The 13041-nt window shown below is 39.3% G+C and overlaps 2 protein-coding genes across 2 annotated transcripts in view; one reads left to right on the forward strand and one right to left on the reverse strand.

Moving 5' to 3' along the window:
• PXDNL (peroxidasin like) overlaps positions 1 to 13041 on the forward strand; it is a 267746-nt gene that overhangs the window by 20415 nt on the left and 234290 nt on the right.
• Positions 11023 to 12085, reverse strand: LOC142871957 (non-histone chromosomal protein HMG-14). The gene has a single exon (XM_076005313.1). It carries the CDS (start codon positions 11908 to 11910, stop codon positions 11605 to 11607), a length of 306 nt encoding a protein of 101 aa, XP_075861428.1. The 5' UTR covers positions 11911 to 12085; the 3' UTR covers positions 11023 to 11604.

A 13041-nucleotide genomic window follows, 5' to 3' on the forward strand; every position in this document is an offset into this window, starting at 1 on the left:
CTACAAAACATGTGAAGCAACAGGTGATAGAAATGGCAAGAGAAATAGATAAATCTATAATTATAGTTACATATTTCCACACCTTTTTTTCAACAGTTGATAGAACATATAGACAGAGAATCAGCTAGGATATAGAAGAGTTCAATAACGTCATAGAACAGAGTCTAACTGACAATTGTAGAATTTTGCACCCCCCAAAATCAGAATTCACATCCCTTTTGGGCTCTCATACAACATTTACCAAGGTAGACCAGGTCCTGGGCCATCGAACAACCCTGAACAATTTAAAAGTATTGAAATCAAACAGAGTGTACTCTTTCACCACGAGAGATTATCTAACTGCTTAGAAAACAAACAACTTATAAGTAATCCATGAGTCAAAGAGAAAATATGAAGAAAAATTTAACAAATACACTAAACAGAATAAAAGTGAAAATACAACATATCTCTCTGTTTTTCCTTTCTGTATTTTTCTTTTTTCTACTTTCTTATTGGTTACTTGGGCATTTTTAGAATTGCACTGCAATCGATCTGTAGTGCTTTAGAATTACCTTTTTGTGCAACTTTTGTGGTAGTTTCTTTGGTTAATACATATTCATAATTTATCAGTCTACTCATGTACTCATCTTACTTATTTAAATATAGAAATATTCCCTTCCCTTAAGTTCCTTTACTCTTCTTTATTTATAACATAATATTATTTACGTGCCGTAAATATTTCCTCCTCATATGTTGAGAACCACATCAGACAATGCTATTATTTTTGCTCCAACTATCAACCATAATTTAGGATGCTGAACAGAAGAGGCAAAATTTATGGTATTTAGTCAGAATTTTCAGTCTTTCCATTGTTCCCATTATTCTTTCTTAGTGATATTTCATATTTCCTTCTTCCATTATTTTCTTTTTCTTAATTTCAGCATATTATGGGGTTACAAATTAAGGTTTCAAATAATGCCCTTTCCCTCCCTCCCCTTACAAGTATGAGCTTCAAGCGTGACCATACCCCAGATGGTGCACATCTCACTCATTATATATGTATATACCCTCCCCCCTCCCCATCCCACCTGCCCAATACCCTATTACTGTAGTTCCTATGTATCCACTTAGGTGCTGCTCAGTTAATACCAGTTTGCTGGTGAGTATATATTGTGCTTGTTTTTCCATTCTTGGGATACTTCACTTAGTAGTATGGGTTTCAACTCTAACCATGAAAATACAAAGTGTGCTATGTCACCGTTGTTTCTTAGAGCTGAATAGTAATCCATGGTATACATATACCACATTTTATCAATCCACTCATGGATTGATGGGCACTGGGGTTGTTTCCACAACCCCTTTGCAATTATGAATTGTGCTGCTATGAACATTTGAGTGCACCTGTCTTTTTTGTAGAGTGTCATTGGATCTTTTGGGTAAATGCCCAGTAATGAGATTGCTGGATGAAATGCTAGATCCACTTGTATCACTTTAAGGTATCTCCCTATTGTTTTCCCAAGAATGTTGAACTAGTTTGCAGTCCCACCAGCAGTGTAGGAGTGTTCCTATCTCTCTGCATCCATGCCAGTATTTATTGTTTGGGGACTTTTTGATAAAGGCGGTTCTCACTGGAGTTAAGTGATATCTCATTGTGGTTTTGATTTGCATTTCCCCGATGATTAGAGATGTTGGGCATTTTTTAATATGTTTGTTGGCCATTATTCTGTCTTCTTTAGAAAAGTTTCTGTTCATGTCCTTTGCCCACTTTTTGATAGGGTTGTTTGATTTTTCCTTGCTGATTTTCTTGAGTTCTAAGTATATTCTAGTTATCAGCCCCTTATCAGATGTGTAGGATGTGAAAATTTTCTCCCATTCTATAGGATGTCTGTTTACTTTCATGACTATTTCTTTGGCTTTGCAGAAGCTTTGTAGTTTGATCATGTCCCATTTATTTATTTTTGTTGCTGCTGTGATTGCCTTTTGGGTCTTCTTCATAAATTCTTTGCCTAGGTCGATGTCTAGGAGAGTGTTTCCAACATTTTCCTCTAGAATTCTAATAGTTTCATACCTTAGGTTTGAGTCTGTTATCCAGCATGAGTTGATTTTTGTGAAGGTGAAAGGTGTGGATCCTGCTTCAGCCTTCTACAAGTGGCTATCCAGTTTTTCCAGCACCATTTATTGAATAAAGATTCTTTTCCCCAGTGTATGATTTTGTCTACTTTATCAAAGATTAGATGGCTATATGAGGATGGTTTTATATCAGGATTCTCAGATCTGTTCCACTGGTCAATATTCCTATTTTTGTGCCAATACCATATTGATTTAATTACTAGAGCTTTGTAGTATAGTTTGATATCTGGCATATTAATGCCTCCCATTTTGTTTTTATTGCCTAGAGTTGCTTTTGATATGCGGGATCTTCTCTGGTTCCAAACGAAGGATAAAATTATTTTTTATAGAAGAATGATGGTGGGATTTTAATAGGTATTGCATTGAATCTGTAGATCAGTTTGGGTAGTATAGACATTTTGATGATATTGAGTATGCCGATCCACGAGCATGGTATGGATTTCCATCTGTTTACATCCTCTGCTATTTCCTTCCTCAGTGTTTCATAGTTCTCCCTGTAGAGGTCTTTTACCTCCTTGGTTAAGTATATTCCTAGGTACTTTAATTTCTTTGTTGCTATTGTGAAGGGAATTGAGCCTTTGATTTGGTTCTCAGTTTGATTGTTATTGGCATATATGAATGCCTCTGATTTCTGTGTATTGATTTTGTATCCTGAGACTTTACTAAATTCATTTATCAGTTCCAGGAGTTTGTTGGTTGAATATTTGGGGTTTTCTAGATTTAATATCATATCATCAGCAAACAGTGAAAGTTTTATCTCTTCTGCCCCAATTTGGATACCTTTAATTCCACTTTCATATCTGATTGCTGTAGCCAGGACTTCTAGCACTATGTTGAATAGAAGTGGAGATAGTGGGCAGCCTTGTCCAGTTCCAGTTCTAAGTGGGAATGCTTTAAATTTTTCCCCATTTATTATGATGTTAGCTATGGGTCTGTCATATATGGCTTGCATCATTTTTAGGTATGTCCCTTCTATGCCTATTTTCGTAAGTGTTCATATCATGAAAGGGTGTTGCATTTTGTCAAAAGCTTTTTCTGCATCTATTGAAAGAATCATGTGGTCTTTGTTTTTGCTTCTGTTTATGTGGTGAATTACATTTATAGATTTACATATGTTGAACCATCCCCGCATCCCTGGGATAATGCCCACTTGGTCGTGATGGTTTATTTTTTTGATAAGCATCTGGATTCAGTTAGCTAGGATTTTGTTGAAAATTTTTGCATCTATATTCATAAGGGATATTGGTCTGTGGTTTTCTTTTTTTGTTGCATCCTTTCCTGGTTTTGGTATCAGAGTAATATTAGCTTCATAAAAGGTGTCAGGGAGGTTTCCATTCTTCTCAATGTTGTGGAATAATTTCTGCAGAATAGGCACTAGTTCTTCTTTGTAAGTGTGGTAAAATTCGGATGTGAAACCATCTGGACCGGGACTTCTCTTTTTAGGGAGATTTTTAATTGCTGTTTCTATTTTGGCTCTTGATATTGGTCTGTTCAGGAATTCTATTTCTTCCTGGTTGAGCCTAGAGAAGCTGCGTGTTTCTAGCAATTTGTCCATTTTCTCCACATTTTCCAGTTTGTGTGCCTAAAGGTTTTTGTAGTATTCATAAATTATATCTTGTATCTCCTTGGGATCAGTTGTGGTATCTCCTTTTTTGTTCCTAATGGAGCTTATTAGAGATTTCTCTTTTCTGCTCTTCATTAGCCCAGTCAAAGACATGTCAATTTTGTTTATTTTTTCAAAGAACCAACTTTTTGTTTTATTAATCTCCCATATAGCTTCCCTGTTGTCAATTTAATTTAGTTCTGAGTTGATCTTGTTAATTTTGCTTCTTCTGGTGGGTTTGGGGTTGGTCTGTTCTTCTTTTTCCAGCTCTTCGAATCATTTCATTAGTTTGTCTGTTTGTGATCGTTTGACTTTTGGTTATAGGCATTTATGGAAATACACTTTCTTCTCAGTACTACTTTAGCTGTGTCCCAGAGGATTTTATAACTGTCTCTCCATTTCATTTTGTTCAAAGAATTTTTTTATTTCCATCTTGATTTCTTCATTTATGAAGTAATCATTTGGTAGGAGGTTGTTTAATTTCCACATTTTTGTGTAGAAATGTGAGTTTCTGTTAGGGTTGATTTCTACATTTATTCCACTGTGATCTGAGAAGATACATGGTATTATTTCTATTTTTTAAAATTTCTTGAGGCTTACTTTATGTCCTAGGATATGGTCAATCTTAAAGAATCTCCCATGAGCTGATGAGGAGAACATATAATCCAGTGGATTTGGGGTAGAATGTCCTGTAAATGTCAGTCAGAGCCAATTGTTCTAGAGTTTGGTTTAAGTCCATTATTTCTTTATTAATTTTCTGTTTGGAGGATCAGTCCTGTGCAGTCAGTGGGGTATTGTAATCTCTGGTTATTATGGGGTTGCTGTTAATGAATTTGCTTAGATCCACTAAGGTTTGCTTTATGAATCTGGGTGCATCTATGTTGGGTGTATATATATTTAAGATTGTTATCTCTTCTTGTTGAACTGTGCTCTTCACCATTATATAATGACCATCTTTGATTTTCACTACTTTTGTTGGTTTAAAAACTAAATCATCTGAGATTAGAACTGCCATGCCAGCTTTCTCTTGGCTTCCACTTGCTTGGAATACTGATCTCTACCGCTTTACTTTTAGTCTATATGCATCCTTGCAAGTTAGATGTGTTTCCTGAAGACAGCATATACTTGGCCTGTATTTTCTTATCCATTCAGCCAGCCTATGTCTCCTGAGTGGGGAGTTTACGCCATTCATATTTATTGAGAGAACTGATAGGTGAGCCAGATTACTGTTCATTCTGTTGGGTTGGATGTTATTGCTTTGATTTCTCTCTTGAGCCATTGTATTATCTGGCCTTTAATCTTTAGGTTTTGGTTGTTTTTATATTCATGAGTTTTTATTATGCTGTTCTGTGTGTAACACTGTTTTGAGTACTTCTTGTAGGACTGGTCTTGTCTTGGTGAATTTCCTGACACTTTGCTTGTCTGAGAATGTCTTAATTTCTCCTTATATATAAGCTTATTTTTGCAGAGTACATGATTCTAGGCTGGGTGTTATTTTGTTTCAAAAGAGTGAGAATGGGGCCCCGGTCTCTCCTTGCTTGTATTGTTTTAGTTGAGAAATCAACATTATTCAGATCTCTTTTCCTTTGTATGTAACTTGCTTCTTTCACCTTACAGCTTGTAGGAGGGGCTCTTTTGTTGTTATTTTGGTCAGTCTGATGACTACATGCCGTGTTGTTTTCCTGTTTGCATTGTGTCTCCCAGGAGTCCTTTTGGCCTCGTGTATTTCTAATTGTACGTTACTGGTTAGACCTGGGAAATTTTCCTCAATTATTTCTTCAAATAGCTTATCCAACCTTTGGGATTTTTCTTCCTCCTTCTCCAGAATCCAGTGGACTCGCAGGTTATTTTTCTTCGTATAATCCCACAATTCTTTTAAGCTTTTCTCGTGTCTCTGTTTTTTTCTGCTCTAACTCTGTGATTAACTTATTTGACTTGAAGGTGTTGTCTTCAATCTCTGAGATGCTTTCTTCTGTTTGGTCTACCCTATTTTTGAGGCTTTCCACCTTGTTTTGTATTTCCCTGAATAGATTCTTCATTTCTAGGATACTGGAGTCCTTCTTCAAGATCTTGATTTGCTTAGTGGATCTTTGTTCCAATTCTTGTATTTTCTTTGTTGTTTCCTTGTGTTGCTTATCCATTTTTTTCTTGCATATCACTGAACTTTCTTACAATCCAATTTTGGAATTCTTCTTCTGTCATTTTAGTGTTTTGAGTTTGTTCAGTCTCCATTTCTTGAGAGCTGGTGTATTGCCTAGGGGGAGCATTTTTGGTTTGATTTTTTTGAATTTCCAGAAATTTTATGCTGGGCCCTCCCCATCTGAATCAATTGCTGGAGCTCAGGCAGCCTCTCTTCTGTAGTTTCTTGATCAGCCACTGGGGGAGCTCTTCCACCACACTTGGAAGTTTCCCTTGATGAGAGGGGTTGCTTGTGGAGCCTACCCCTGACCGGGGAGGAGATCCAGCCCCAGTTTTTTGTTCAACTGGGTGGCCTAAGCTGTTCTGGGAAGCCAAGTCTTTTATACTGCGTGCTTATGCACTACACAGGCCTAGTGGGTTCTCCCTAGATCTGGGGAGAGTGGGTTTTCTTGTCTCACCCCACCTCCAGGGGTGGAGCCTACCACTTTCGGCAGGAGAGAGGCGGGCTAGGGGGAGGAAGTAGCTCCCCAGTCTGCCCTGCACCCCTGCGACCCAGTGGCTGTGGCTCCCATTTGCGCTAGTTCTCTCAGCAGTTCATTGATCGAGCCAGGCCTGGGGAGCCAATCGTAGATTCTGTAAGGGTAGAATTTTCCAGGAGAGTCTTTAGGCTGGGTGGGGAAGGGGGCTTTCCCACCGCACCCTATGATGGCTGGGCTGTGGAGCCCCTCAATGGTGACCACTTGCCCACTCACAGGGCACCAGCACTGGGGGCGACTGTTTAGGAGGTGGCAGGTGCCAGGTTGGGGGTCTGGGTCATCAGGAAGCCCCGTACCCTCCTCTATGCCGCCTGCCCACCCACCTGTTCAGCCACAGCCCTGGCTCTTACTGACCCGCCCTGTGCAGTCTTATCCACCCGAGGCAGCTCCAGCTTAGAGTCCCCGACTTAGTGACCAGCTCTGTAGGGCTGGCCCCGCTCGTTACCGGAGGCAAGACATCTAACTGCCTCCCCTGTCAGCTCAGCCAGTTTCCTCCCGTCTTGGAGCCATCCTAGCTCGGGGCTCTGGGGAGTTCATGGTGTTTTCCTCCAATGACGGCACTCTCCAGCACCCTCCTCTCCTGCCCCGATTTCGCACCAGTTTCAGACAGGTCCATGGCTGGGTGGGTGTGGAGATCGATGGGGCAGCAAGGAGCTCTCCTGTGGGTCTGATCCCACTCCACCCCCTGGCTCGGCGGGCCGGCGCCCTCCCACACTCTGTGCCCTATTGTTTGCTTTGCACTCTCCAGAGAACGTGATCTTATCTCCTGATCACCTTGTTTTTCCTTTTCTGAGAGAGTCCCTCGCTGAACCTCTGCGGATTCTCGATGCTGTCCTTGTAGTGGGGAGACCCACTGGCGTGTAGACCAAGATCTGTGTCTCCTTCTCTGGGAGCAGGAGTCCTGGGGGGGGGGGTACCTTTACTCCGCCATTTTCCCTCCCTCTCTCTTCCATCATTTTCTTTCTGTTTAGAGAACTTCCTTTAACCTTTCCTTTAGAATAGATCTGCTGTTGACAAATGCTTTTAATTTCTTTTCATCTGAGAATATACTGATTTGTCCTTTATTCCTGGTGAATATTTTAGCCATATATAAAATTCTGAGTTGACAAATCTTTCCTTTAAGCACTTGATAAATGTTCCAGTTCCTTTTGCTTCTGTGGCTTCTGATGAGAAACCTGCTGTTATTCCTATGATTCCTCCTGTAAGCAAACTCTCTTTCCTCTCTCGCTACTTTCAAGATTTTTTTTTTCTTTCTCTTTAGTTTTCTGAAATTTGACTAAGAAGTATCTTGGTTTAGATTTCTTTGGGTTTATCCTGTTTAGGGTTTATTCATCTCCTTGAATCTGTAGGTTAGTCTCTTTTGCTAAAACTGGAAGTTTTCAGCCAACATTTCTTTAAAGACATTTTAGCCTCATCCTTTTCCTCTTCTCTTTCTAGAACTCTGATAAAACGGATTATAGATATTTTTTTATAGCCCCACGAGTCCCTGAGGCTGTTCATTTTTTTAGAGTTTGGGTTGCCATAACAAAAGCCTACAGGCTGCAGGGCTTACAAGAGAAGTTTGTTTTCTCACACTTCTGGAGGCTAGAAGTCTAAGATCAAGGTGTTGGCAAAGTTGGTGTCTCCTAAGGGCCCTCTCTTTGGCCTGCAGATGGCTGTTGTCTGTCTTTGTCTGTACATAATCTTTCCTCTGTGTCAGTATCTTAACCTCCTCTTCTTACAAGGACATTAATTTTATGAATTAAGGCCCACCGATGTGACCCTATTTTACCTAAATTTCATCTTTAAAGGTCTTATCTTCAAATAGTCATATTCTTAGGTGCTGGGGGTTAAGACTTTGACATGTAATATTTTTGGGGGGAAGTATACAATTCAGTCCATAGCAACACTTATTTCTTGCCTTTGTAAAATTTATTGTGAGATACTGCTGGTTCTTGTTATGGTGAATGACTTTTGGTTGAAACCCAGACATGTTGAGTGTTATGTTATGAGACTCTGGATCTTCTGTTTTAGCCAACTTCCTCTGACACTGCTCTGTGCAACGAGGGGAGGCTGCCTCACCCGGTCAGGTGGGAGCAAAGTCCAGGTTTCCCGCTCGGCCTCCACCGTTGTCACGTGCTGGTGGGACTCTGGTGCTTCCAGTTGGAGCTGGGACTGCCGGCCATCCAGCAGCCTCCGCTGAGCCTTCGCTTGCTGGCAGGGGTGCAGATGCTTTATTATTGCTCCCCACATGAACGGCACTGATGCCATGCAGTGGGGGGGGGGGCTCATTCTGCTTCATAGGGGTTAAAATGCTGACTGCTCACCGGTTATCCTCCGACAGCACCCCAGTGGGGAGCCGCAGGAGCAGGTCTTTGCTGCTGGTTTGAGGCGGAACTCGAGGCTTTCTCTGTGGTCTTTGCTGCTACCAGGGGTGGGTTTCATTATTATCACCATTTGGGAAAGAAAGTTCCAGCTCCCTCCTTTGCCTTCTCTGGCACCACTCTGCGGGTGCTGGGTGCCTCGCGGCGGCCTCGCAAGCGTGAGGGTCTGGGACTCCCGCTCCGCGAGTGCTGGTATGGGTGGGGCTGAGCCACCATTGCTTCTCTGGTGTTTTTCTGGAATAAACTTATTATTTTCTAAAAGCTTTCTGTCTTGCTAGACTTCTCCCTTCCTTCATTTCTTTGGGCTTTTTGTCATCTGTACTCACTGACACTTCCTAGGCTTTGGCTTGTTCACCTTCAAGCCTGGAATAAATGAGCAGAAAGAAAACCCAGAAAATCACCACGTGTCATTCCTTGGGCTTTGACCTTCCTAGCAGATTTGCTTTCCTCTACCTTGCAGAGCTTCTCGTATTTGTCTTACGCGTAATGCCCGGGATTTTCAGTTGAATTTAGCAGGAGAAATATGAGAAAAGACTTCTGCTTCACCTTCCCCGAGGCAGAAATCTTTACAAACACTTTTCAGTATGTTATTTTTACTAACAAAAAGAAATAGCTAGTAATCATAACTCTCCAGTATGTGATAAATATCTTTTGAAAATGTGGTAAAATATATATTACATAAAATGTACCATTTTAACTGTTTTAAGTACACTGTTCAGTCCCATTAAGTACATTCTCAGTATGGCACCATCACCGCCATCCATTTCCAAAACTTCTCATCAACTCCAGCAGAAACAGCGCTCACTAGACAGTAACTTCCCAGTCCTCCCTTCCCGCAGCCCCAGCAACCCTGTTCGCTCTCTGTCGCTATGAATGTGCCTGCTCCAGGTGCCTCGTGGAGTCATTCAGTATTCGCACTTTTGTGTCTGGCTTATTCCACTTAGCACGATGTTCTCAAGGTTCATCTATGTTAGGGCATGTATTAGAATTTCATTCCTTTTTAAGGCTGAATAACATCCCATTGTATGGATGTACCACATTTTTAATCTATTCATCTGTCAGTTGGACATTCTGGTTATTTCTATGTTTTGACTATTATGAATTATGCTGCTATGAACACTAATGTGCATGCATCTGTTAAAGCCCTGCTTTCAATTCTTGTTGGTATATAATAGAAGTATAATTGAAAAATTTGCTTTTATGCAATCATTTACTCATTGATTACTTTTATTAGTTTACAATCAGATGTTCCTTGACTTCTGATGGGGTTATAATCCAATAAGCCCATCATAAGTTGAAAACATTGTAAGTCAAAAATGAACTTTTGACTTAGAATATTTTCAATTGATGATTGGTTTATCCAGGTAGAACCCCATGGTAAGTTGAGAGCCTACTGACTCCATATAGCTCTTGCACCATCATAAAGTCAAACCATCATAAGTTGGGGACCATCTGTATTCATTCACTTATTCAACACATTTCTTCATCATCATCCATCTGCCAAACACTGTACTGATATTTTTCAATACATTACATTTGTATGGTGTCTTACAAAAGATTTCTAAAAGTATCTCATTGAATTTTCACAATAGTCTTATGACATGATATATTAATATCCCAACTGCACCAATAAAGGAAATATATCTTTATAAGTTTAGTTTTCTGGGAGTAACATAGCTGAGTCCAGATTCACATTTCTGTCTTGTAATTTTGAGCCCAACACTTCTTTTAGTTGACAACCTTAAATTATTTAAGCAAAGTTTAGATTATCATTTGAGAAGAATGTTCTAAAAATATGTTCTCTAACTCAAAATTCCAGAAACTTTGCCCTTAGAAGGAATCTTATAGATCATGTAAAAGATATTTTTGAAGGCTTAAATATTGTTTTAACTTAAGCCTATTTTTACAATTGAGAACAATGTCTATGAAATATGGCATTGTCAGTGGTGTACATAGTTTGATAATTAAATATTTAAAGAATCATGTCAGCATACATTTTTATCAATTTATTGATTTTCCATACATAACTGTTATCTAATTTTTTTTTCAAAACATTCTTTTGTAATTGAGATTTTATTGGTTGAGGATCAGTACAGACATTTCAAATTGTACACAATTCTTAACATACGTACCGAAAATCTAAGAAGCCATTTGTTTTCATTCTTTTTAAAAGTTATTCCAGTGACTTTCCAGCTTAAAATTTGGAGACAAATTTTCCTTAAGAGGGTATCAAGTACCAGTATCTTCAAATGTTGATAAGCTGTTACATAAGTCCCACCAATTCACAATTTATTATCATATATACTACATACTCAAATTTTCAATCTTTCACAGCACATTAACAAAGTTATTAGAAAAACAGGACTACCACGACCAAAGATGTTACAGAATATATGCAATTCTGACAGAGACAGCCATGATCAAGGAGTGGTTTTCTTTAGGAAACAAGTCTACTAAAAAACATGGGAATAGAAGTAATTTAAAATGTTCAAGACATTAAATGCAGGCCTGGGACTCCATATTGCCATTTAGTATGCTTTATATTATAGGATATAAAAACTAACCCCCATCTATGGAATGTTAAGCTGACACCCAAGACAGTCAAAGCCTCCCATAATTCAATATCCCACACTATTTTCTGGTTGTACCAAAAAATAAACAACCAGCAAATGATTTCACCTCTTAAAAAAAATCATTTACACTTAAAAAATGGGATGAGGTGGGATTCCCTCCTTCTTAAAAATGTTTCTAGAGCTACTAAAAAACTTGCATTTACAAAATAGTTGATAAAAATATTCCTCTGGATTGTACAAGAAGGGAGACAGGGACCACTAATAAGACATGGTATATGATATTAATCAGACTTGACTTCTTTCTCTCCTGCTTCATCAGAGGCTGGACTCTCCTCAGTTTTAGTTTCTCCATTCTCTGCAGGTAAATCTTCTTTAGTTTCTTGGTTAGCCACTTCGGCCTGTTTTCCCTTTGCTCCCCTTTTCCCTTTTGGTTGCACTTTTTTGTCTGAAGATTTATCCTTTGCTGCTGCCTTTTTGGGCTTCGCCTCCACCTTCGCAGGAGCAGGTTTCGCTGACAGCCGCGCGGATCTCCTCTTGGGCTCCTCCTTCACCGCGCCTTCGGCCGAGCTGACCTTCCTCTTGGGCATCTTGGCGGCGGGGAGGGCGCGTGCCGGGTGCCTGCGGGCCGCGGCGCGCCGGGAGCCTTCGCGGAGCTGGGCTGTCTGGCCGCTGCCGTGGCTCCCGCCGCCCGAGCTGCTGAGACCCGCGGCGGGGGCGGTGGGGGAACCGGATGGAACCGGATTGGGAGCCCGCCTTCTGCTCCCCCCCTAAATTTTTTTTTTTTTTTTTTTATTCTGTGAAGGTGTTTCTCAGTTGATGACTGCATTCTTGGAGCTTTACTCTGGCACTAATCTAGTACCTCATTTCCAAAATGAATAAATGTTCAATCAAAAGTGATGATTTAAGTTCTTGGCTTTGATTGTTGTAGACTAAAATAAATTTGTTATTGGAAGACCACACTCTAATCTTAAGTGAAAATATTTCTGGAATATTTAACACATGTTAATAAAAACAATATCACTGTCATTGGCTTAAGTTATCTGAAAAATTTTCAGAAAGAAAAAAGGAGTGAGATAAGTGGTGAATAAGTTTTAATTGTCATTTTTCTATTACTGTTTAGGATCTTTGGAAAGTAATGAATCATTACAGTCTGAAATAATGTAGAACACAGTTTTAGGATATAAGAGAAAATTTAGTTTGCCTCCCAAATAAGAATCGAAATGACTTCAGGAAAAACTTTGTCCACTTCAAGACTATTGCATATGTATCATTTGTTTTAGTTGTAACTGATATATTTTGAATTTATTGAATTATGAGTATAAATTTCATATGCATTTCTAATTTACAATTTTATGCATTTTTAACTACTTCCTTGACTCTTATGAATTCTAGCTTGAATATTAGAATTACCTAATGAGTACAATGTCATGTTATAGTATAAGTATACACTATTGTAAGTAGATAAACATATATAAGTAGTGGGTAAAGGGACAGCACATAGCTTCTCTTGGTGGTAGCTTTAAAAAATAAAAGGGCCTCCAGTTTAGTGGGATTTCATATTGCTGAAGACATTATTGGGAAGAATTCAGAGATGAGAAGGATGATAAGGCAATAATAGCAGAAAAATTGGTGGTTTTTCTTTTTCTCTTTTTTGCTTCATTTCTTTTCTTATTTAAAAACATAGTATCAGTTTAGATTCTCTTGGTTGCAATAGACCA

Source organism: Microcebus murinus, chromosome 7 (assembly GCF_040939455.1).
Source record: "Microcebus murinus isolate Inina chromosome 7, M.murinus_Inina_mat1.0, whole genome shotgun sequence".
Lineage (NCBI taxonomy): Eukaryota > Metazoa > Chordata > Mammalia > Primates > Cheirogaleidae > Microcebus > Microcebus murinus.